Source organism: Lygodium microphyllum, chromosome 23 (assembly GCF_053477565.2).
Source record: "Lygodium microphyllum isolate KBCC chromosome 23, Lygodium_microphyllum_v1.1.10, whole genome shotgun sequence".
NCBI lineage: Eukaryota > Viridiplantae > Streptophyta > Polypodiopsida > Schizaeales > Lygodiaceae > Lygodium > Lygodium microphyllum.
This window is the reverse complement of record NC_141157.1, coordinates 101,173,759-101,198,043: the sequence shown is the minus strand read 5'-3', so window position 1 is coordinate 101,198,043 and position 24,285 is coordinate 101,173,759. Positions and strand designations below refer to the sequence as shown.

At 40.0% G+C, this 24,285-nt stretch overlaps 1 protein-coding gene across 3 annotated transcripts in view; it reads right to left on the bottom strand.

Moving 5' to 3' along the window:
• Positions 1 to 7,888: 7,888 nt before the first annotated feature.
• The window catches only part of LOC148016532 (uncharacterized), a 105,896-nt gene continuing 89,499 nt past the window's right edge, over positions 7,889 to 24,285 (bottom strand). The window contains exons 3-4 of one of the 3 annotated variants that reach the window (XM_087664630.1): positions 9,742 to 9,800; positions 7,889 to 9,583 (exon numbers count right to left, since the gene is read on the bottom strand). In XM_087664630.1, the coding sequence (XP_087520756.1) occupies positions 9,526 to 9,583; positions 9,742 to 9,800 (117 nt within the window). In that variant the 3' untranslated portion in view covers positions 7,889 to 9,525. The remainder of the gene's footprint in view (positions 9,584 to 9,741; positions 9,801 to 24,285) is intronic. The other 2 variants (XM_087664629.1, XM_087664628.1) reach the window with 2 other exon arrangements.

The window sequence follows — 24,285 nt, the reverse complement described above, 5'->3', positions numbered from 1 at the left end:
TAAATCTGCTAACATGCAATCATCCTATGTGCTTTAGAAGAGGTGATCTATAGGTCAATCAAGGTGATTATAGACACTATCCAAGTCAATGAGGGTGATGTAGGTCATGTTTGTTGTTTCCAGAGTCCATGGCTTACTGTATTCACTAGAATAAAGGTGATCCAAAAAGTGGTTGACATGGTCTTTTACACCTATTGGGCACAGTTATATTCGATTTCAAGTGATGGATGCCTCTCTTGCATGTAGAGTGAAGACTAGGTCTTGTCCTATTCCATTAGGCCTTCTCATTTTTGTGCACTACAACTGACATTTGTTTTATCCACATTTTGAGCTAACAGAGTTAATATTTAACCTTTTGAACACCTTTCAAATGTTATTGATTTCTTGTATGTGCTAGTGCTCACCTTTCGTATGGCATAGAATGCAATCTATGCAATAATTGTGAGGTTACAAAGGTATTTGGATGTAATAAAGGTGATGAAGAAGCAATGATGAGGGATTACCTTCAATGGAAAGTGTCCAATAAAGGTGATATGAATTAGATTGAGTGGTTAACTTTGAGTAAAGATGCAATCTAGCCAAGGTGATGACCACTTTGAGTGGAGGTGATGAGCTACTAGTTGTTAGGGATGAGTTTCCATGTTCCAAATGGTTGCAGAGATGTGGTCAAGGAAATGACCACCTTGAGTGGAATTGATATGTGTTCACCTTGAGTAGTGATGATCCGATCCGAGTGATGAAAGTTAATCAAGGTGATGATTAGCTTGAGTGGATATAGCTTAGTCAAGGTAGTAGATGCAAGCTAAATGAGGTTTCCCTTGAGTAGATCCAATAAAGGTGATGAATGCTAGCCAAGGGAAAGAGGGAGATATGGGTTATGATTACCTTAAGTGAATGTGGTGAATTCAAGGTGATGGAATATAGTGGAGATGAAGGGATCTAGTCAAGATGAAGACCTCCTTGACTAGATGTGGATGTTTGTCAAGGTGAAGATCACTCAAGGTGAGAACTAGCTTCAATGGAGGTGAGGAGTGTAATCTAGGTGATGATCATCTTGAGTGGAAATGAAAAAATCAAGGTGAAGACTACCTTGAGTGGATTTATGTATGGTATAATTAGTTGAGGTGATCTGATGATGGGGCCAATATATTGGAGCTAAATCCATGGAAGTATTCCAGTCAAGGTGATGTTGGCATCAATTGAGGTAATAAATGCATACAAGCCTTGACTAGTCTGTTTGATCTCAAGAAACTCAAGTTTGACTAGCAATGTCCAAATGATGTTCTCCGTATGTGATCCTTCCAATTCGCAACTCCAAATCCAGAATTAGCAAGATTTTAGGCCCCAAATTGTATACTCAAGGTGATCATAGATGCAGTTATGGTGATGGCTATTGGCTTCCATTTTTGTGTTCTCTATATACACATTGTCATTGCTTCTCAATAATTGTCCTAAAGTTGCTCCCAAGTGTATTTCGAACCCCAAAAGTATGTTGAGGTGGTTTTCGTGGCCAAAAGGCAAGTAACTGAGGTGATGATTGATCCTAGTCAAGGTGATGCTATGGGACCTATGAAGTATTGGATAAAAACAATGTTTAACCCTATGCATATGCACATTAGGGAGTTGTGGTCCTTGAGTTGTCAACAATTTGTTTTGGCATTATATACATATAATCTTTTATCTTCAATTGCACTATTTTAGGCCATGGCTGCTTCTTATCAAGGTCAAGGTACTTCTAATCAAGGTGAAGATGCGAAAGCTACTTCCAATCAAAGTAACAATGGAATCACATCTCCATTCCAAGCGTATAATAATTTATGGACCTTTATAGACATAACTGTAGAGGTACATAAATCTATTAGTCCCAACACATAACTTTCAGGTTTGTTAGCCTCCTCAACAAACATGTTTTCCAAAACAATCAACTTATGGATCCCATCATATAGATTTTATTATGTTGGAATTTTATTATGAAAGCCATAATGAACACGAGCACATAAAAAACTCTCAACTCTTTCTTGGAAACCTACAATGCATTGATAGGGATTTTCAAAAAGTGTACAAAACAATAGATCATTCCAAAACTGCAAGTTGAGATGATGCATCTATAGAAACTTTATTCATGAGCACATTATGCAACCTCATAACAAAAGAGAAAGGACCATTTAAAATCACCAAAAGCACAAGAGAATCCATGAGCATTAAATCAATAACCATATAAACTCCATCGAACCACAAAAAACATCCAAAACCAAAGGAAGCATAAAAGGCATCACTTAATCCCATTAGCATGCAATATATATGGAAAGAGAATACCAAAAGAACAATATTCTTTGGTAAGAAAATGAAAAATAAAGAAACGAAAAACACAATAGAAAAAGGAACGTGGACAATGGATCAAGTGCAAATACCTCAAAATCCTATGCAAAGATAGCTACCAAAGTCTCTAACAATTATCATGAATTGCTCAAAATATACTGAGGAGGAAAAAGATTATTTGTGATAAATCTCAAATCCATGCTAACAAAGAGACAATGTTCAAGCACAAGCAAGATATCCACCTCCCCCTGAGCTAGCGAATGAGAGAGAGAGAGAGAGAGAGAGAGAGAGAGAGAGAGAGAGAGAGAGAGAGAGAGAGAGAGAGAGAGAGAGAGAGAGAGAGAGAGAGAGAGAGAGAGAGAGAGAGAGAGAGAGAGAGAGAGAGAGTGAGTGAGTGAGAGGGATCAGAGACATGCGAGCTACATGCATCCCAATCGTCTACACAAACCTGATGTTTGATTCCATGACTGCCTTTGAAGATCCTACCTTTATAACATAAATTGTTCTTTGAGCTATGGCATGTGCACGCTTAGAAATTAGGGATTGCATGCATGCATGTTTTTATGTATTGAAATGGATATGTGAATTTCAGATAGTAAATCCCTTGTGGATCTCACATGTTCATGCAAATTTCCCTATGTTTAATGGGGTAGATCTTCTACCACCACTACATCTAGGAGGAAGAGGAAGAGAGCTCGCACACATCTTCATCTGACCCATAGGAAACCCCCCATGTAATTCAATTTGCATAGTTTTCCATGTTGTCTTGGTGTGTTTATGGATCTTGGGTTTCAGTTAAACCCATTTACACTTTCATCCGAATGCTACACTAGGTTAGAAAAAAGTTTTAATGTTGAAATCGATTGATCGTAATGCAAGGATTCTTGTAGATGATTGTTATCTCTACCATACTCTCTCTCTCTCTCTCTCTCTCTCTCTCTCTCTCTCTCTCTCTCTCTCTCTCTCTCTCTCTCTCTCTCTCTCTCTCTCTTTGTGTTTAACTTCGAGATGATCTTGCTTCAACCTTCCCTACATTGGAAATTAGATTTTAGTAATAGATCTATTGCTAGTTAGGGTTTCTCTACCATGTTTTGCAAGTGTCATTTCATATTTTTGCACATGTAATTTAAGTCAATGGCAATGTTTTGTGATTTAGGGTTTATGGAGGTAAAGAAGCTGCGTTATTGAAATCTTTAAAGAACTTCAGACACTTTTTTAATGATGCAGAATGGTCTATTTTTTAACATATTTATGGAGTAGGTGCTTCGTGAGCATACACTTTTGATGTCACATTATAAGCACATTCCATATAAGCAGCCCCATCAATTATGTTTTTTTCCTACATAGAGATCACATTGAATCATTAGGTTCTCTTATCATTCACTTGATGACATCGCATGCATGCATTTGATGTTTTCATCATCGTTCTTTGATGCAGTCAACAAAATTATATTGGAGAGCATCACACATGGTTTTCCTTGAGTGGATGGCCTTGGGATGGCGATCACCCCATTGTATTTTCAGAATTCTAAATATGGAGTTATAGTTCTATCCTTTTTAGTCACGCAATGAAATTATTTATTGTTGCCTCTTAGTTTCTCAATTGTTTGCATGTTGGAAATGAACCATTATGTGACTACTCTTAACAACTCCAACTTGGCTTCAATAGTTATGAACAATGTTTTCCAAAAACTAGACTCTTCATGCTTTTGCTTTTACATGTATTAACTGGTTTGACAGGGGTTGGCGGAACATTGATAGATTGACACTCTCACCTTCCCCAAACGTCAAAGGGAAGTGAAAAAGATCTTGTGTGTGAAAACCCATAACATTTATAGACACCGGATTCGGGCAAACGACTTTTATGTGTGACCATATGTTATTGTATACATTCACACACATGTTTGTAGAACATACAATACAATAGAATTTTGCAATTGCAATTCGAATATTCAAGTACTTTGGTTGTATAGATAAATTGCAAGTGATTTGGTTATAAGGAAGATGGCAATCTATGTAATATATAATTAGGTAAGAGGAGTATGTGGGATGCAAGTGCTACATTATTGAGATTTAAAGGAAATTAATAATTTAAATTCGATACTTGTGACATGGAAGGGTAGGAACCATTTGCATTTGTGATAATAAACAAGAAGCGCACTAAGATCAAAGCTTTAAAGCCAAGAAACACAAAATAACATTAATGTGGACACCTGATTCATCCACCATCAATGCACATGCGCATTGGAATCTCTTTTAAAAGTAATTATCTTTCCTTACAAGGTTGGCATACATCCATCAAGTTGTTTCTAGCTAACTATTCCTCCTTATGCTAGGTCTCCATGAAGATCTCATCATCCCAAAGTAGTGCAAATGGGGATTGTAAACTAGAAGATCATTTAGATCTACCTACTCAATGGTGTCCACCTCCTCTATCATGGTCTATAAATATATTGTGAAGAATTCAACAAGCATTTACAATTTTGGGCAATGAGCGCAAGTTATAATTTTGAATGGTCTTACCAAGGTAAAGCCAAGATCGCTTCACCTACCAAAGCATGCTCCACCATGATCCTTGTGGAGGATTACATGTAGTTGTAGTTGCATTTGTCATCGTGGTAGTGAACTCCTCACATTGAAAAGGTGTTATCAACCATGGAAGAGGAGGTCAACCTCCATCACCAACAATGAACTCTCTAATACATAGATCCCCAAATTCACAAGAAGCATCGATCACTCCGCTTTGGCTATGGCAAAGCTTGAAGAAAGTGGAGTTTCACAACACTAGTGTCATGAACAGAACAAGACCATCCAATGTTAACATTAAGAAAGTGCATACAAGCATCCACAATTCCTTGTACAATCATGCTATGGTAGTCATAGTGCAACCAATCAACACTGCTTTCAAGGGGAGGCAAGTCCAGCTTCAAATGTGTGGCATTGATGGCTCCACAACAGTTAGGAAGTGAATGGAGACATTGGAACCTTTTCTTCACCTTGATCAACTTGGATTTTGTTTGATGCCACTATAGTAAATGTCACCATTTTTGCTTAAGGATGATAAGAAGCCGACAACAATTTTAGAAACCATTGAGCATCCATATCCAAAATTCTTGAGATGTCTATACAACACATACCAAATGCTTTTGCATGTACATTTTGCATATACACAAGAATTCACCCTTGCCACAAGTTATTGAGAACTAGGGAACATACTAACTCGCAGAAAGCCAATGCAAGGCAAAAAACCTCTCAAAATTTAGTGATATTCACATGCACGAACACAATGATTTCACCAATTGATTGATTATATTGGCTACACATACCAAGACACGAGGTTGTTGTAAGCGACGGTGTTTAGCAACACCTACAACGTAAGATCACAAAGAAGTTAGTTGTTGCAAAACAAAGGCCTCATCATCATCGCTATCACCTTCTAAGGAGTTTGCATCGTTATCTTCTTCTTTTGAGGAGTTTGCATTGTGGATACATATCTCAAGAGCTCACCCAAGAACAAATAGCATGGTCAACGAGGTTTGCAACAATGTTAGAAGCATGAAGCTTGTAGTTCACAGCCTAGATGAAACATGTGGATCAACCTCAATTGATTGCATTGCCACATCACTAGAAGAGTCATGAAAGTTGAGAGAAAAGAGGGAAAGGTTGTCCATTACAAATGGTTTTGGAATGTTGGTTGTGTGATGATAAGGTAAGGATCAATTAGAATGCAGCTAGGGAGGGGAGAAAGAGAGGGAGAGAGAAGATTCCTCTCATGTATTGGAGAGAGAGAGAGAGAGAGAGAGAGAGAGAGGTTGTATGAGTGCTATTAATACTCAGAGAGAGTTTCTGCGATGGATTGTCTACAATGACAACATTATGTTGTTGGGCACAAAGAGAGAGAGACAGAGAGGAGGGGGGGGGGACTAAATGGCAACTTGGAGAGGCATTGTGGACATCATTTCATGTTCGCTAACAAAACCGACGTATAAAGGTATCAAGAAAATAAGAAAGTACACTAGCATCTCCTCACTACAAACCATTTGATCAATATTTAATTTCTTAAGTGTGGCCACATAACTTATGCGCCTTGACCACTCCAAGTCAAGTTAATAACCTAGGCATAGTGTGGCTCTAAGAAAACAACTAGAAAGACATTGCAACATTTTTTCTAGAAACCCTAACAATATCAAAAAATCTCCACTTGTATCTCATTATTTTCATAAGCACAAATCCCAAACAAAGCCAAAGTTTCCCAATTAGGAAAAATAAAATTTCCTTATTTCTTTCTTAACTTTTCCATCCAGCCAAGTCCTGATACTAAAATAGAGAAAAGAGGCTACATACAATTTCAAACAGTCACAGAAATAAAGAGAAGAATCTCAATTTCAATCACCACCATAAACCTACATGCAATCACATAAATAGGACAAAAGAACTTGAATTGCTTTGCAAAATGCTTCCTTCAAATGTGAATGTTGATCTACAAGACTCCACATGCCCTCGAAATCTATAAGCCTTGCAGGTGCCCTCAAGTACACAAACCAACCAATCTTGTGATACATAAGCAAATAGGAACAACCCCAACTTCCCTCTATTAACTCCATTTGGACTCTCCCTTTGCTTGTAGAAACCCAAAATCACATGGAGAGATAAAGATACAAAACAATACAAAAAGGAAAATAAGAAACACAAAAGCACATCAAAATATAGCAAATGCCTCTCACACAAATCTAGTTTCACATGGAGTCTACACACACACACACACACCACACACACCTAGGCTCCATCAAGAGAAGAGAGAAAAATAAATAAAACAGAAAGGAAGAGATAAAAACAAACTCACTCTAAGAAGATAGAAACAAGATAGATTTGCGGAAACAAAGAAACCCTAGAAAAACCACAATACCTTTGAGAAAAAGTAATGATAACATCTAACCATGTTGTCTCAAGTCAAGACGAATGAAAATGGAAACAACTAAATATGCTTATGCTTACATTCTATAAGGTTTCCAAGCATAGTCTACTGTCATCTACAAAATGATCCCTCAATGATATTCTAAGATCTTAGTCTAATAGGGGGGTAAGACGCACACAAACAAAGAGAACATGGACAACTTCTAAATGATTCAAAAATCAACTTATTGAAACATTCTCCTACATATTAGGGATACTTGTAGAAAAACATATTTGTTTTAATAAGAGGTTACCAAAACACCATAACCATGAATACGATCGAATGCTTTGGCCGTCCCCTTGTGTGTGTGTGTGTGTTGGGACCAACAACTAGTCCTCCCATATCACTTGCAAGAAAGTGACTAAACAAATCTCTAGCTCTATAACTCTTTGACATCCCCCCAACTCCAATGCCCAAACCTCAATATAGTAAATAGAAGTCTCCTTCTCAAACTCTATTAAGGGTATTAACAAATCGAGTACATAGTCATCATGGTAGGTAGTATGGATAGGTACCATCACGCTAGGTAGTACGGTTGCTTTGCAATTGCTCAAGCTTTCGTCATACATAATCAATCTTGAGAGTTCATATCACTTGCATAATAGTTTGATAAGAAATCTAGAAGAGTTGAGTAAACCACTGAGATTTGAGGCTTGTAAAGAGAGCTTTGTCCATCATGAGGTACTACATTTTGCACTAATATAACTACAATTTCTATTTAATTACGTATTAGTAGGAGCATTACATTCTGCCTTAGATGAACTTGAACAACACTCCAGTGTTGCAAGGACAACTCTTCCTATGATTTTGCCTTCGCATATGCTAATTGCTTAACTTTCGCATAAGATTTCTCATATCATGAGCAAATCCTTCGTCAATTTCAGAGACCAACCTATTAAGGCCCAAAAGGAGTAAAAACCGAGGTGTATGATAGCTACATTGGTTTAGTTGAATATAGTAGAAGAAGAATAGATTAAGTAAAGCAAAACTGGTTGTACGACAATCGAGAACAAACCCACGAATAGATTCCTTCAATTCTAAAGTTTCTGAATTCAGGAAGACAGTACAGTACAAAGAGGGGATTTTCTAACTGGATAAGGCATAAGGGCATGTAGAGGAATAACTTCTAATGGCAAGGTACAAATACATTGCCATGATAAAATAGACTTGTTCTGAGATAGTTACCCGCATACACGGATGTAAGACAAAGATAATGTAAATCAGAAGAAATTGATCGGAGATAAACTGATTTCCTAGGTTTCTGTATCTCCACCACAGGAGATCCATATAACATGGAGTTTTGGCAATGCATAACACAAAATCCAACATACAAGCATAAGACAAAAAGCCAACCTTGTGTCATGCAGATGGTTTCTTTCGTCTTCATTGCTCCTAAAGCTTCACGAGAATTTTTTATATTTTCCCATGTGGAAAAGGGGATCTTTTCCTTTGTTTCTCCCTATGGTATTCACCATCATGTGCTTCTGCTCAGAGTGAGGGCTGGCAGCCCCCAACCACACCTAGCTAGGTATGGGGTTCCTCCCTTGCAAAATAAGGTCGTCGTAATTCACAATGTGGGAATTCAAGTGGGAATTAGTCTAAGATTTCTTGTGATTTGCTTGGGATTCTAATAATAAAGGAGCCATCACCTAGCCCATCACTTGCCGATAAGACAATATCTTTACTGTCCCTGAGATAAATGCAAGGTATCTCGAAGATGTCTTTTATGTGATTCATAACTTACACAATACAGCAACATGTATGTGCAGGTCGGACTGGAATGCTAAGGGCAGTATGCTGTTCCAACATCCTATTTTTAAATGACGATGTGCTCCCATCCTTGGCTTACAGATGAACAACTTGAACATCCCCCCAACTCTCCACTGCAGAATAGAGGCAGGCCCTTTCCTCCCATTTATATTATAGCTGAGTGATCTTCAAAAAGCTCTCTTCTTTTCTGCAACCCTGAAGCCTTGGAATATTGAAAGATGGTTGGCACTACCAAGAGCCTGTTCATTTGTTCAGACCATCAACATCATAGCTATTTGGACTCCATCTTTGTGTCCATTTCAAAAAACTAAATAAAATGGGCATGTAGAAGGAACCACACAAACAGTGGTGAATTAGTAGTTTTAGTGCTGATTCTAGCTTTCAATATTAAAAGTGACCCTCCAAACCAGCTTAAACATGTGTACATGAATAAGACCCAGCCTGCTGTTCCAGCCAGTAATGTAACATGTGTGACTTTGTGATCAACCAGTTGAACCTGTTGCCTTTTCCACCATTTGTTTGTACTTGTTCATAAGCTCCCTGTAGCATGGAACCATTTTTACATTTTTACAAGAACAGTATATAGAGATAAATATACTAATTTAAGATAGACACAGACAGCTCTTTATGTGGAGTTTTAAAAGTCCAAGAACATTTGGTATAAATACACAATTTTGTTTCTAAAAATAAAAGAGAACCTGCGATGATTGAGCTGATTCTCAAACTCATCAAGCTTCTGCTTCTGTGACTGTAAAGTCTGAAAGAGACAATACAAAATATCTAAGCTATATCCCATTCATAATACGACCTACCTTAAGCAGCCTTCAGCTCAGAAGAATTTACCAATTAAACTTGCACTAATTTATATTACCAACAACATAATTTCACATAGGCACAAGACTCTTTACAATGATGCAATAATTCTCTAGACAGAGACTAATAAGCTAAAAGCTATCCTACAAGTCAATACATTTGACCATACCACTCCTTTCCACATAGCAATGAAAAAATCAAAAACTGACATAATTAGGACGAGCCCAGAACAGTTTTGGGTAATGCTTTCTATTATTGTTAGGAAACATCGGAAGACATGAAAACCCATACACCCTTTACGAAAAGTACAATAAACACCTCCCTCAATTTGATAAAGTTGGCACTGAAGGGTGATTATTCGACCATGCGGGAAGGGGTTCCATAAAAGCAACAGGAACGATTGCCCAAGTGCCAGAGTGATTCTTTAATAGGTCATGCTGTAAATGCTTTGACCCAACTGACGGACAGAAGGCAACAAAACCAGCTTCTCAATCTAGATCATTTGAAACTCCTGCACTGAGGTTGTTTGAATCAACCTTCACAAGCAGGCCTAATTGCTATAAAATGGAACTAGTACAACTTGATCATTGGAGATAGGTGTGAGGGATTCGTTGAAGGACAAATATCAAAGATAAAGTCATCCCAGACTACCTCCTCAAGCATCCCTAGCCTTTGTGTGACCCTACTACTCCCCTCCACGTCAAGCCTCCCCCTGCCATCCAGTTTTCTACAGCAGTTTGCATCTACACCAACACTCCTTGTGCTGCATTGTATCTGCTCTTATATCTCAATACAGGTCCATTGTACCTGTTATTTCATTACCATCTTCATTCTATAGCACATGATATTAGACACACGTGCTCTTGTCATTTGAGCTACCAAGAGTATTAGAACTAGATGAACTTGCCATATAAAGTGTGAGCAGTGATTTGTTATTCGAGGAGTTTCTTCTTAGTCCACTTGATTAGCCCACTTGTCCTCTGGCATTAAAGCAAGGTGCTCTTGTTATTTGAGCTACCATTTGTGAGTTGACAAGAGCATGTATTTGATGTCTCCACTCTCACCCATCATAAAGAGAAGTGCATACTCTGCTCCATCATTGGAACGATTATCACCACCACTAACAAAGCAATCATCACCATCACAGCTATTATGACCGTCCTTTCGAGACCCAAGGACCAAGAGGAATAGTATCATCAAATGTATCTGCACTGACCTTTACCCCCAGCCACCCACATGAGAATCTATTATTATTTCATCTATGAGGCCAAATGACAATATATTCCTAAAAGGAACCACTGTTACATGCTACCGAATGTCAGGCCACTTCAATGAGGAATGTGGTGTCAAGTCTAGACAACAAAAGAATAACCAATCCAACACTCCAAAAACCAATCGGACCTTCATCCCACCACAAGGCAGCAACATTGCCTTTCCTTGGTCAAAAGCACCACATCTTACCCAACCTCAACCCTACCTAAGACCTCCCCCAATTCCCACAACTAATAATGGAGACCCATTGATAATGTAGCGTATGGACCATCCCTCAGCCAATGTTATGAAAATCAATTTAGTTTTATTTTGATTGAAAATTAGTGGCTTTAATTATTGGATTTATTGTGGATTTTTATTCTATTTATTCATTGCATAATAGCGATCCGTTGCACGTGTAAACATGTAGCACCGGTCAAATTGCAGTAGGCGGATAGCCCAGAATTTGATGTGTTTTGTGTCTTTGGTGAGCAAATTCTTAGTGATCGGAGAGACAAAGATTTCATGACTTTTATATTTACCGAGTGCTTGGTGCACGCTAATACTATTTTGGATATTACCATTATGCAATGTATTATTTATGAGAGCCCTTATACAAGACTGTTTTGATATTTTTGTGACCTTCATTTGATAGCCTTATGGTTAGGCATTTATTTTGTTAAACCAAGATCATAGTTGCCCTCATACGTAGTACGAACTGGTTCGTACTATATGGTTCGTACCGTACCGTACCGCACGAATTCGTACCAAAAAAATCACTTTTTTTTCCTCTTTTTTTTTTTTTTTGACGTGGTGGTTGTTGTTGGTGGTGGTTTGGGTTGTTGACTGTTGTTGTGGTGGTGATTTTGTAGCCTTGATCAATCAACCAAGAAAGGGGGTGGAAGCTTGATTAGACTCCTCATACATGTTTTGTTATGATTTATCCTAGAGCCAAAGGCCATACATAAGGTATTCAAGCAGTTCCATACGTTTCTAATTGATGTCCCATCATTTTTCACAATATGTTAGTGTCATCAATAACTAAATTCAGCACCATTTGAGAATCATCAAGTAGCTTAATCCTATTGATTTTACCTTTGTTCACAGCTCATTTTGCACCACCCAACCCAAAGCATTAGTACACATTGCTAATAAAACTAGGCCAGAGGATAGCTTGGCCTAATGTACCTTCTGAGAGTGCACGAATTAGTGAATGTACCATTGGTAGCTACTTTAGTCTTAGCAATGCCAAACAAAACCATAACAAAATTCATAAATCTTTCGCCAAAACCTTTGGTGGTTTGTTTGGTAACTGTTGGTCTCACAGGTCATTTTGGCCTCTTGTAGAAGTTAATAAAGCATCATGTCATTTCATCTCTCTCTCTCTCTCTCTCTCTCTCTCTCTCTCTCTCTCTCAAGCATACATGCCTCTTATTTGTATGATCATTCATGTATGATGTATCCACTCCTATGTATGTACTCTTAAGTTGTAGCGCATGTTGCGTATGCGGCATATGCCATATAGGTTTTGGCGTGTTACCCTCAAGTATTCATCTTATATACTCCAATAGCATTGCTATTTAGACTTTAAACACCTGTTCTATCATCTATAGTTCAAAATAATGAAGTTAACTTTTTTTTTTCGTACTAATATCGTACCGTACCTTATAAAATCTTAAGGTACTATTTAGTACCGTATTTTATCGTACCGTACTTTTCGTACCTGACAACTATGACCAAGATATAACTTAGATTTTAGGATTTTATCAAGATATTAGTAAATTATTGTCATTCATACAAAGGACAATAAAGTGGGTGCAATAACCTATTTTGAGAACAAAAGATATTGCAATACACTAAATACATACACAAGGGAGGTGCTTACTCATGCATAGGGGTAGACTCACTCTCACACACTCTTTCTCTCTCTCTCTCTCTCTCTCTCTCTCTCTCTCTCTCTCTCTCTCTCAAAATTCCTTGTATTCTTGGCAATTTTGGCTGATCTGAGTGGTCCATTGGACCCAAGACTTTGGATCTGAGGCATACTTTGCCTCACTTCATAAGTCTTATGGCGAGTCAATAGTCTCTATCTAGGAGCTAATGGTTGATCCCACTGTGAACCAGAGAGGCCCGCCCCACCCTCCATCATATGACACCAAGCCCTAGTATCTCCATTGTTGGGAATAAAGGGCCATCGTGCCTTTTATATGTGCACGGTTGTGAACACACCCTTAGCACATTGTACTTTCATATATATATATCTATCTAAAAACCTAAAGTGGTACACTCGTCATTGTACCTAAAAACCTGCTCACTCTCTACTCTTCTCTCTCTTGTACTCTCTATCTCTCTCACTGCGCGTAACGACTGTTTGCCTCGATCTCCGTGCCTAATCGGTCCCTACAAACTGGTATCAGAGCGGACAAGAGACAATTCAGGTGTTGCAGGAGTCTCAGGTGGACTCGACAAGCAACAGTGGACAGGTCGTGCAGGTAGCCATTGAATAGGTCGTCAAGCAAAAGGCCTGTGCAGCTAAGGTCGTGCTAAAAAAGAAACTGGCGTGTGTGGCAACTGGGCAGTCCAGCTGATTAGGGAACCAACGTCAAGTTGAAGACCAGCGGGCAGTGACCAGAACAGGGAGCAAGTGTGATAACCTGGCAATGCTGACGACAGACGTTGCACGGTTCAGAGGGCGACGAGCGACCTGTACATGACAACTGCAGCTGCTGACAACGACTGCAGCGGACCGGACGGGACCAGTAGGCGGGCGCTGACGAGTGTGACCAGCGGGCGGCGGCAACTTTGCAGACGATAGGTCACGACAACTGCAACTGGTCAACGGGAACAAATCCGTCATTTTCCCTTTGCAAAATTTTAATTTTTTCAAAGGTCTCCTACAAACAAGTCCTTTGCTCACTAACGGGCGTTCGTGCACGTAGGCACAGTCAAGATTTTGGGCAGATTTAGGCCCAGATATTTGGGGTTTTTCTTGAATTTGGGGATCTTAATGCAGAACTTGACAATCTGACTCAGAAATTGCAAAGTCCGTGCACATTTTATCCCCAACATTTGGGGCTTTGAATGTACATGCGAAATTGGGCTGAAATTAACCCAATTTCTCGACATCGAGGCACATTGGACCCCGTGCAATTTGGGGCTTTTGCAGTTTAAGCAAAATTTGTGCAGCATTTGGTCATTTTATATACATGCAGGTTGAATTCCGCGCAATTTGGACATCAACACTTGGTAAAATTTGGGGGTTTTGCTGAAATTATTCTATTTTGGCAAAATTGGGCTGTCCTATGCATGACAGAGGAAATGCAGATGTGTGTTTGACGCTTTGAGCACAAAATTTTGGGGCTTTTGACCGTTCGTGTCAAATTTTATGCCCGTGGGTACATGTACAACAGAAATTGCAGCTGAAATTTTGGGATTTCTCATGTAATGTGATACACATGCCCTTGGAACAGCTGTAATGAGTTGGATAATGCTGTAGCACTTGGTTTGGCGCTTCTGAAAATTTAATTACAGATCTGAAATCTGTACTTCTACATGGTCATTTATTGCTGATTGGTACTTGTTTGTACCTTGGTCACTTGGGTGACAGTTTGGGCCTGCATTTGCTGGTTTTTTTGTCACATTTGGGCTGAAAATCATGGCTGGCAGCAATGACAACAATAATCTGATGCACATAAAGAAGCTAGAAGGCGCGCACAATTTTGCAGTTTGGCAAAAGCAGTGCTACAATATCCTGTTACAAAAGAAGCAGGCAAAGCCGATCAAAATCAAAGGGGCAAAGCCCGCGGACATGGATCAAGATGATTGGGATGAGTTGAATGAGCTTGCACGCTCAACCATAGAGCTATCGATTTCTGATGCCTTGCTGTTCAACATTGAAGGCTTGGATTCTGCATATGCTATATGGACTAGATTGGAAGAATTGTATGCACAGAAGAGTGCTGCAAGTAAAGTGTATTGGCTGAAAAAGCTTATGAATTTGCGTATGAAAGAAGGTACAGCAATGTCTACTCACTTGAGTGAGTTTAACTCCATTTTCAGCCAGCTCGTTGCCTTGAAGTTCATGATTGATGAGGAATTTAAGGCTACTTTCTTGCTTTGCACTCTACCAGAGAGTTGGGATACATTCAGGACTGCTATGAGCAATTCTAATATAATCCTTTTGTATGCTGATGTAGAGAGTGCTCTACTTATGGAAGAGATGAATCGGCAGAACAATGCATCCAGTGAGTCTTCCAATGCTTTGCATACTAGGGGCAGATCATAGCAAAAGGGCAAATATGATGGCAAGGGACACAGTAAATCACGTGGCAAAGATGTTGAATGCCATCATTGTGGAAAGAAGGGTCACTTTAAACGTGACTGCTACAAATGAAAGAAAAGAGAGGAAAAGGCAAGAAGACAGATGATAGCAAGGAAGAGAAGAAGGGCAGCCAGCCTAAGAAGAGCAGTGTAAAAATTGAAGAGATGAATGTAGTCACTCATGACAGTGACAGTGGGAGTGAGGTACTCTTTGTCTCTTCACACTTTGGTGCACATGCTTTACTTACAGATACAGATGATGACATGCATACCTGGATTCTTGATTCAGGTACTTCCTTTCATGTCACCCCTCATCATGAGTGGTTTTCCGCCTGTAGAGGGGATCGACATGGTATTGTCCATCTTTGGGACAACTATGCATGTGAGATTGCAAATATTGACAGTGTGCAATTACAGTTTCAGCATGGCTCTGTCTTTACACTTCAGCATGTACGGCATGTATCTCAGCTCAAGAAGAGCTTGATTAGCACAGGGTAGCTAGATGATGATGGTTTTCATACCACCTTTGGTGATGGAAAATGGAAGATCTGTAAGGGATCTAGGGTTATTGCCAGAGGTTGCAAGAGTGATACTTTGTATCCACTTCATGTATCTAGTATGCGTGACCATGTTGCTGCCATGACCGAGCAGCCAAGCGTTTCTTTGTGGCATGGCCGGTTGGGACACATGAGTCAAACAGGGATGAAAGTGCTTTCTTGTTTGGGTTACTTGCCTTGTCATCGTTATGCTGATTTTGAGCATTGTGATCGTTGCATTTATGGCAAACATGCACAGACATCACATAAAAAGTCTCTTTTTTTGAAATCTTCTCCTCTAGAGTTAGTGCATTCAGATGTATGTCAAATGCTAAGACTATCTTTAGGGGGAAAGAAATATTTTGTCACCGTTGTCGATGATGCTATACGGAAAGTATAGGTTTACCCTATTCGTAGCAAGGATGAAGTGCTTGACAAGTTTAAAAAATTCTTGGCATTGGCTGAAAATCAGACAGATAAGACACTTAAGTGTCTTCGCTCTGACAATGGTGGGGAATATGTGTCCAAGGCCTTTCAGGCATTTTGTGACAGCAAAGGGATAAAGAGGGAGCTCATTGTCTCTCATAATCCACCCCAAAATGGAGTTGCAGAGCGTATGAATCAAACCATACAGGATAAGGTCCATACGATGCTGTCTCATGCTGAATTAACCCATGGTTTTTTAGCAGAGGCTGTTATGATAGATGTTCACTTAATTAATCGGTCACCAAACAGGTCCTTGGAGGGAGGGGGGAGTTCCCCAAGAAGCGTGGTCGGGCAAGCCACCTTCATATGCTCATCTGAAAGAGTTTGGCTGCCAGGCTTTTGTGCACATTCGTAAAAGAAAAACGCAGCAAACTTGAGCCAAAGTCATGTAAATGCATTTTCTTAGGATATGGTGACAAGGGTAAAATGGGGTATAAATTGTGGGATCCCGAGAAAAGGAAAGTAGTACACAGCAATGACGTTATCTTCCGTGAAGATCGCATGCACAAACAGCCCAAAAAGACTGAGGAGGTCCGTAGGGTTGTATTCCGAGAAAAAATACCTTTTGGGCAGCAAAATGTGCCCGCTGTACAGCAACAAATACCTGCTATAAATGAACCTGTAAATGCAGGAAATGATGCTGGAAATGATCAGCCAGCTATTGCCCATGAAAATGAGCCGTTACATGTGCAAGAACATGGAATCTCTTGAAAAAAATGGCACTTGGGATTTGATGCAGTTGCCTAAAGGGCAAAGAACCCTTCCATGCAAATGGGTTTACAAGATGAAGGTCACTTCTGGTTCCTCACCAAAGTACAAAGCAAGATTGGTTGCAAAGAGGTACAAGCAGGAGCATGGAATTGACTTTGATGAGATTTTCTCTCTTGTAGTCAAGATGACTACATTGAGAACCATTTTGGGCTTGGTTGCAGTTGAGGATATGGAGCTCATACAGATGGATGTAAAGAGTGTCTTTCTACATCGTGATATGCATGAAGACATATATATGCAACAACCTGAAGGGTTTGTTGAACAAGGGAAAGAAAAAATGATATGTAAACTCAAAAGGAGTTTGTATGGGCTGAAACAAGCACCAAGAGAATGGTATCATAAGTTTGATACATTCATGCAATCCCAAGGTTTTCATAGAAGTCAAGTGGATCACTGCTTGTACACCAAGAAGGCAGCAGATGGCAGCCTGATTATCTTGGTTTTGTATGTTGATGACATGCTAATTGCTAGCAGGGATACTCATGCCTTGGATTCATTGAAGCAAAGTCTTCATGGCAGCTTTGACATGAAGGATCTTGGTAATGCAAATCACATTCTTGATATGCGAATACTCGGAGATAGATCGAAAGGCTTACTCTATATATCTCAGCAGGAGTACATCTCCAAAGTTTTGCAGCGTTTCAATATGGAGGGGGGGAAAACAATTGGGGTTCCATTGCCTCCATATGTGAAACTTAGTGCAGAGGACAGCCCTACATTTGATGATGAGAAGGCTGAAATGGCCAACATACCATATGCTTCAGCTGTTGGCAGTTTGATGTATGCTATGGTTGCTACACGTCCTGACATTGCCTTTGCAGTGGGAGTGGTTAGCAGATACATGGCAACCCCTGGCAAGAAGCATTGGAATGCAGTGAAAGGTATTATGAGATACCTTAAAGGCACAAAGGAGTTGTGCATCTGCTTTGGAAAGCAGAAGGCATCTGTTGTTGGCTTTACAGATGCAGACTATGCTGGTCATGCGGACTGCAAGAAGTCCACTTCTGGGTATGTGTTTACTTTCACAAGAGGAGCAATCTCTTGGATCTCCAAGCTACAAAAGTGTGTTGCATTGTCTACTACAGAGGCAGAGTATATGGCTGCCACTGAGGCATGCAAGGAGGCTTTATGGCTTTCACGTCTGGTGGGAGAGCTTGGCATCTCAGAGTTACCTGTTCTCCATTGTGATAGTCAAAGTGCTATCATGCTAGCACGGAATCCTGTCTTTCATGCAAAGACAAAGTACATACAGATGGAGTACCACTTCATTAGAGATGTACTTGACAGCAAGAGCATTAAGCTTGTCAAAGTGCATACAAATTATAACCGTGTAGACCTTCTCACGAAGGGTCTTCCAGTAGAGCGGTTTGCTCATTGCCGACAGATGATGGAAGTTGGATAGATATATTTATTTCAGCTTTGTACATACCTAGACTTAGTTAATTCTTTTCTCCTCTTAAGGCACATTGCCTTTAGGTGGGAGGTTATTGGGAATAAAGAGCTATCGTGCCTTTTATATATGCGCGGGTGTAAACACACCCTTAACACATTGTACTTATATATATATAACCTAAAGTGGTATACTCGTCATTGTACCTAAAGACGTGCTCACTCTCTACTCTTCTCTCTCTCGCACTCTCTCTGTCTCTCTCATTGCGTGTAACAACTGTCTGCCTCGATCTTCGTGCCTAATCGGTCCCTACATCCATCTCACAAAATCTTGGAACTCGAGGTGTTCCAATTAGTAACAATTCATTGCAAAGATTCAAAGCATTGCTTTGGCTCTCATTGACATTGACCTAAATCTCACAACAGTAGAGAATATATTTTGTGCTCCATATCTCGATGTGGAATTGGATCAAGTTATTATTTACCAAGAAAGCAATTGAAATCATTGATGAGACCACCAGATTAGTCACTGCTCCAAATGCACCAACTTCATAGCCTTTACCTCATGTCACAGGTCCCGATGCCCGTCCAAGCCAACTTTACGCAGCTTTGAGTTTCATGAAGTCCATTGTTTTGTTGCATGAGCTTCTTCTAATATCGAGCTCTTTTAGCAATACCACCTAGGCCAGATTTGTCACGAGGACATGAAATGTTAATACTTTGCTTAGCATCTGATTAAAAGTTAATCAAATGTGCAAATGTGACTTGCACAAGTGAGGTGTAAGTTAATTATTTTACAATGTGGGACCTAGGACCCTAAGATATCAATTGGTACCAAAGGTAAAAGTTGTAATAAGTTATGCCTAACCCATACTAGGTGGTACTCGGGTATCAAAACTTGACCTAAAACATTTAATTAGCCATTAGTGTCACTAGGGTATTTGCATTAACTAATTAATTAATGCCAGCTCCAACCTAATGAGTGCTCAAGATCACTTGGATAATAAATTTACCTAGCCAATTTAATTATTGGCTAGTCATATTATTTTTTGGTAATAGATTCACCTAGCCAATTTAATTGTTGGCTCAAGATCACAATGCATATATGCAGCCCACTATGTTTGGGACTCATAGTATTAATGCTGGTCATGCAAACGCTCCACATAGTGCTGGTCATGAGAAAAAATGCAGCTAGTAATGCATGCAATGTATGGGAAAGTGTATCTTGGCATGGTTGCTAGTATGCAAATTCTTATGCACAGTCACAATGCAATGGTCCAAAGTATGCAAACAATAATGTTTCCTAATGCATTTTGTGCTCCTAGCATGTCAGGTACACATGAGGGGCTAGTAAACTAGATGCAATGTTGTATATTGGTTAAGTTGGAATTGCAACAATGTGAAAGTATAAAGCATCGCAATGCTCAAGAGTAAAAAAGGCCGGCTAGAGAGAGAGAGAGAGAGAGAGAGAGAGAGAGAGAGAGGGTCATTCCAGCCTTGTGCAAGCTGAGAGAGACACAAAGAAGGCTGCCATAACTACTACAACAATTGACAAGCCATTTCCACCTAGCAAGAGACCCTCCGCGGGGTGGTGCCATGCCCTCAAGAAACTAGAGCACTAGATGACAATAGTTTGAGGGTTGTTTCAGCCAAACAAACATCATATTCGGTGGTTCCATCCATGGGGACAACTTTCATGGCTATCTAGACATGGCAACATCTGATTTCTTCCATTTTCTCGCGATGGAAGTCTGAATTTTCTCTCCATTCATCATTCTCTTTCATTTTCTAGCCATTTCCCACCAGCCTTGCTTCGAAGATCTCAACAATCTAATCTTGGAGGTTGAGAAATTGTATTTTTCTCTGCTATTAACCCTAGCTCTATAAACTTTAGTTTACAACAAAAATTAGGGTTTGACAGCAACATCAAGAAGCGTACAACAAGCTTGAAGTCTCAAGACTTGAATAATCAGGGCTGTGGATTAATTATCAGTAAAATTCAAGTGAGGGAACAGCCAACATTTAAATTTGGGGCAATTTTCATTTCCCAAGGAGTCGGTGAAGGTCAATTGCCCGAGTAAATCAAGGGGCAAATCAATTTGAAGACTTGCTGGCAATTATTGAAATTTGACAGCAAGGGACTTTTGGATTGCATAGAGGATTGAAGGAATCCCATTGTATTTGAATTCAATTGCAATTAAAGATGAAGAAATACCAAAATGAGTGCTAGTTTTGGAGTCAACAAGGTGTTCATTGTCCACGATTGACTAGTATATGTTTGTGTTTCAAGATTTCATTAGTTATTGCTTGCTGTAATTAAGTTATAATCAAGATATTACCACCCCTCCACGGAAGGAAGGTTGTTTCACCAATCTCTTCCAAACCTTTGCAGTGGTGCAAATACATCTTACATGCACAAGCACAGAATCTACACAACTTAAAAAGAGAAGAAAATGGGCCCTAGCATTGAGCCGATCCCATAAAGCTACAAAGTTCACAATATCCCACCCAACTTTTTAGAGGTGGGAATAGAGGGTAAGGCACGCACCTACAAGGGGTACCACAATCATCAATCAGGAGCTGGTAGCCCCAAAAGATTAATAAGGGAGAGAATGATAAGATGGTGATCAGGAAGAACTTGGTTACGGATTGTCCTACGATCCATGTCATGATCACTATGTCAATCTCAACAATCTGAACGATGAATCTCAAGGTGTTGGCTTTGTGAATACTAGTCTTCACGGTCTCATGACAATCATCCCCCTGGTCATACTAGCCTACCATAGATGTTCTTCAAGTAATTTGCAAGAAAAACACAAGAAAAGACTGCTACTCCAGGTAAAAGCACTTGGAAAGTTAATGTCCTCTCCCTGTTTGGGGCCCCTAGGTCTACTATACAACAAAAATTGATGTGCAGCAAAGAAAGTCAAGGAGTTGTTAAGCTAAAATACGCTTTATAGCTGATTAGCATTTTTAAATAGCCCCAAAACATGCTTTATTAATGAAAAACACATATTTGGTGCGCAGTTCATAGAGTTTCAGTGGTCCCCCAAAACCCTAGTTTTTTTGGTCACCCTTCAACATCTATAAATAGACGAGCGTAGCATGATCCTTTTGTGTAGATTTCTCACTCTACGATCTGTTGTCCAACCATCATCGACTACAACCCATCACTATCCAGCCCTAGGCGACTTGTTTTCAACCATCGCCTTGTTGTTTGGAGGTCTCCATCTGCTATGTCATCATAGCGCCTAATCAGCCTACGTTTTCAGCATCTGGTGCTAGGTGACAAGCTATTGCCATCTCTCCTACCAAGTGACTGTTGCAATACCTGTGTCTTTATTGTCCAACAAGCCGTCTACATCAGCAAATACCTCTCTTGTTGTCGCCTTAATTCCTTGACACTCTCCTGATCAGCCTTTGGTGCTTCCTACATTCCGACTCCATTGGTGGTCACAGCACTTGGGATCCATCTCTGGTGGACATCACTCTCCAACACTACATTGCTCTACCCTTGGCATTCTATGCACTCTTACATTCATTTACAGCATTCATTCACTTCAAAGTTTCTTCTCTCTGTGTTTGAGTTTTGAGTTTTTGCATTTTATGTTTTGCGTTTTGCATTTAGGGTTTGAGTTTTGATTGTCTGTGTGTCTGAATCTTTGTGTTTCAATCTTGGTCATACATGCTGTGTTTCCTCCGTGCAAACCCTAGCATATCTTCACATGGTATCAACGCCAATGCTCTTCTAAAGAGTATCCTGCGGTGATTGTGGAGGCTAATCATTGTGCTAGACTCACAGGTGACTCGATTCTGACTCATAATGTCTCAAATACCTTCTTCAAATCCTATGACACCCTACCACGCTTCGAGGCTCTAAGAAGGCATTATTGTCTCAAGGAGAAGGTAGACATACCTTCACCTTTACCATCTTCTTCTTCTTGGTTTGTTCATCTTACAGATGAAGAGTTTGAGGAGTACTTGTGCATCACATATAGTTCGGTTTACAATCCTCCAACGAGTGCTACTACTCCGTCTGGACCGATTGGTAAGACTGGCCGTCTCTCTAATCTTGGAGGGACCACAACATTTGACGCCTCTAGTGATCCATCTCCTTTATCTCAGCCAGGCCTTATGTCAAGTTCGTATAACCCTTTTGAGTCGTATTAGCCAAAACCCTCTCTTGTTTCTTCTTTTGTTGTGCAAGATCCAAATGATTTTCAGTATGTTAACTTTCGTAGGAGGAGGTTCTCAAAGCAAATACCCTTCATCAAGTATATCTCTAACATCTATTTCATTTAAGCAAATAAACCACATTTCAACTCCCTCCCATCCCACCACTATCTTCTTCACATTCTAATCTACTCACATCCTCATTCCAAAATCTTGGATTACATTCCACTTCTGCTCAAAGCACACTAGGGGTTGGATCTTCCATCTCTGCTCCCAATACCTTCTCATTCTCCATTCCACCATCTACCTACCCTCCGTTCACTCCACCTCTCAGTGCATCGTTTGTACCTTTCACATAACCCCACTTTACCACTTCCACTCTAGGATGATTGTAATGGAAATCCCCCTCACTATCCCTAGATACTCACAAACCCCCTACACGACCTTTCAGACGCAAGGATATCCATCCTCTGCTTATGTACTACCGTAACACATCCCTTAGGTCACTCGTACGCAGGGATTTCCATCCTCTGCTCCTTGCGTCCCTATCTCTCCACCATGGGCTCCTCAGGTAGTTACCAAGCCCCTACCCAGTCTGCCCTTGCCCACATTTGGATCCGCTATGCACATTTCTCATATGCATGGTGGGCAGTCTTGGATTCCTTCCCAAGTGTACTCCGCTTCTCCACCCTATCTCCCCTATCCACCCTACCCGCATTACACACCTCCATCTCCTAGCATTATCACTCCTATTACAATGGCCAAGAATGCCTTCACAAATAAGACATGTTTTAACGGGTCGAATTTCACCACTTGGTCAAACTTCATTCGATGAGTGCTTGAAACTCAAGGACTCTGAGACCTCGTCGTTAGTACCAAGTCTATACTGAACCCTCGATTAACTCACCGTGATCACATCCGTCAATGGAGAGCCCGCAATGCCATAGCCAATGTTGAGTTAATGTAGGGGTTGCTTCCTGAGTTCCACTCTCAATTACAGAATTTTCCCCTCACATTTGAGTGTTGGAGTCTTCTCATTGACCACTATGTGGCTCGAGGTACTTGACGTATCAATCTCGATTTTAAGCTTCAAGAGTTTTCCATTAAGAAAGGAAATGATTTGAAAGTCAAGTTGGCCAAATATTGGCGGTTACTCGCTGAGTTTGCCACTACTAGCTCCGTAAGGTCAGTAGGTCACGTTCTTCTTGAACAAGTTGCCCGACAAATACTTCCATTTTATCTAGCACATTATCTCACTACCTAGATTACTGACCTTCTACGAGTTCGAGTGTCAGTTCTTGCATTACATGAGTCAGCATGATGAAGTCCGCAAGAAGTCCTTCACACACATCCATTCAGAGAGGCGAGGGTTGGCTACTTCTTCTTGGGGAGGAAAAATCAACAATGATAAAAACTCGCAAGATGCGAAGGCAAATTCCTAAGAAAAATAGGTTTTGTATACATTGCCAAAGATTGGTGGGCCATGTCGACAAGGAGTGTCAT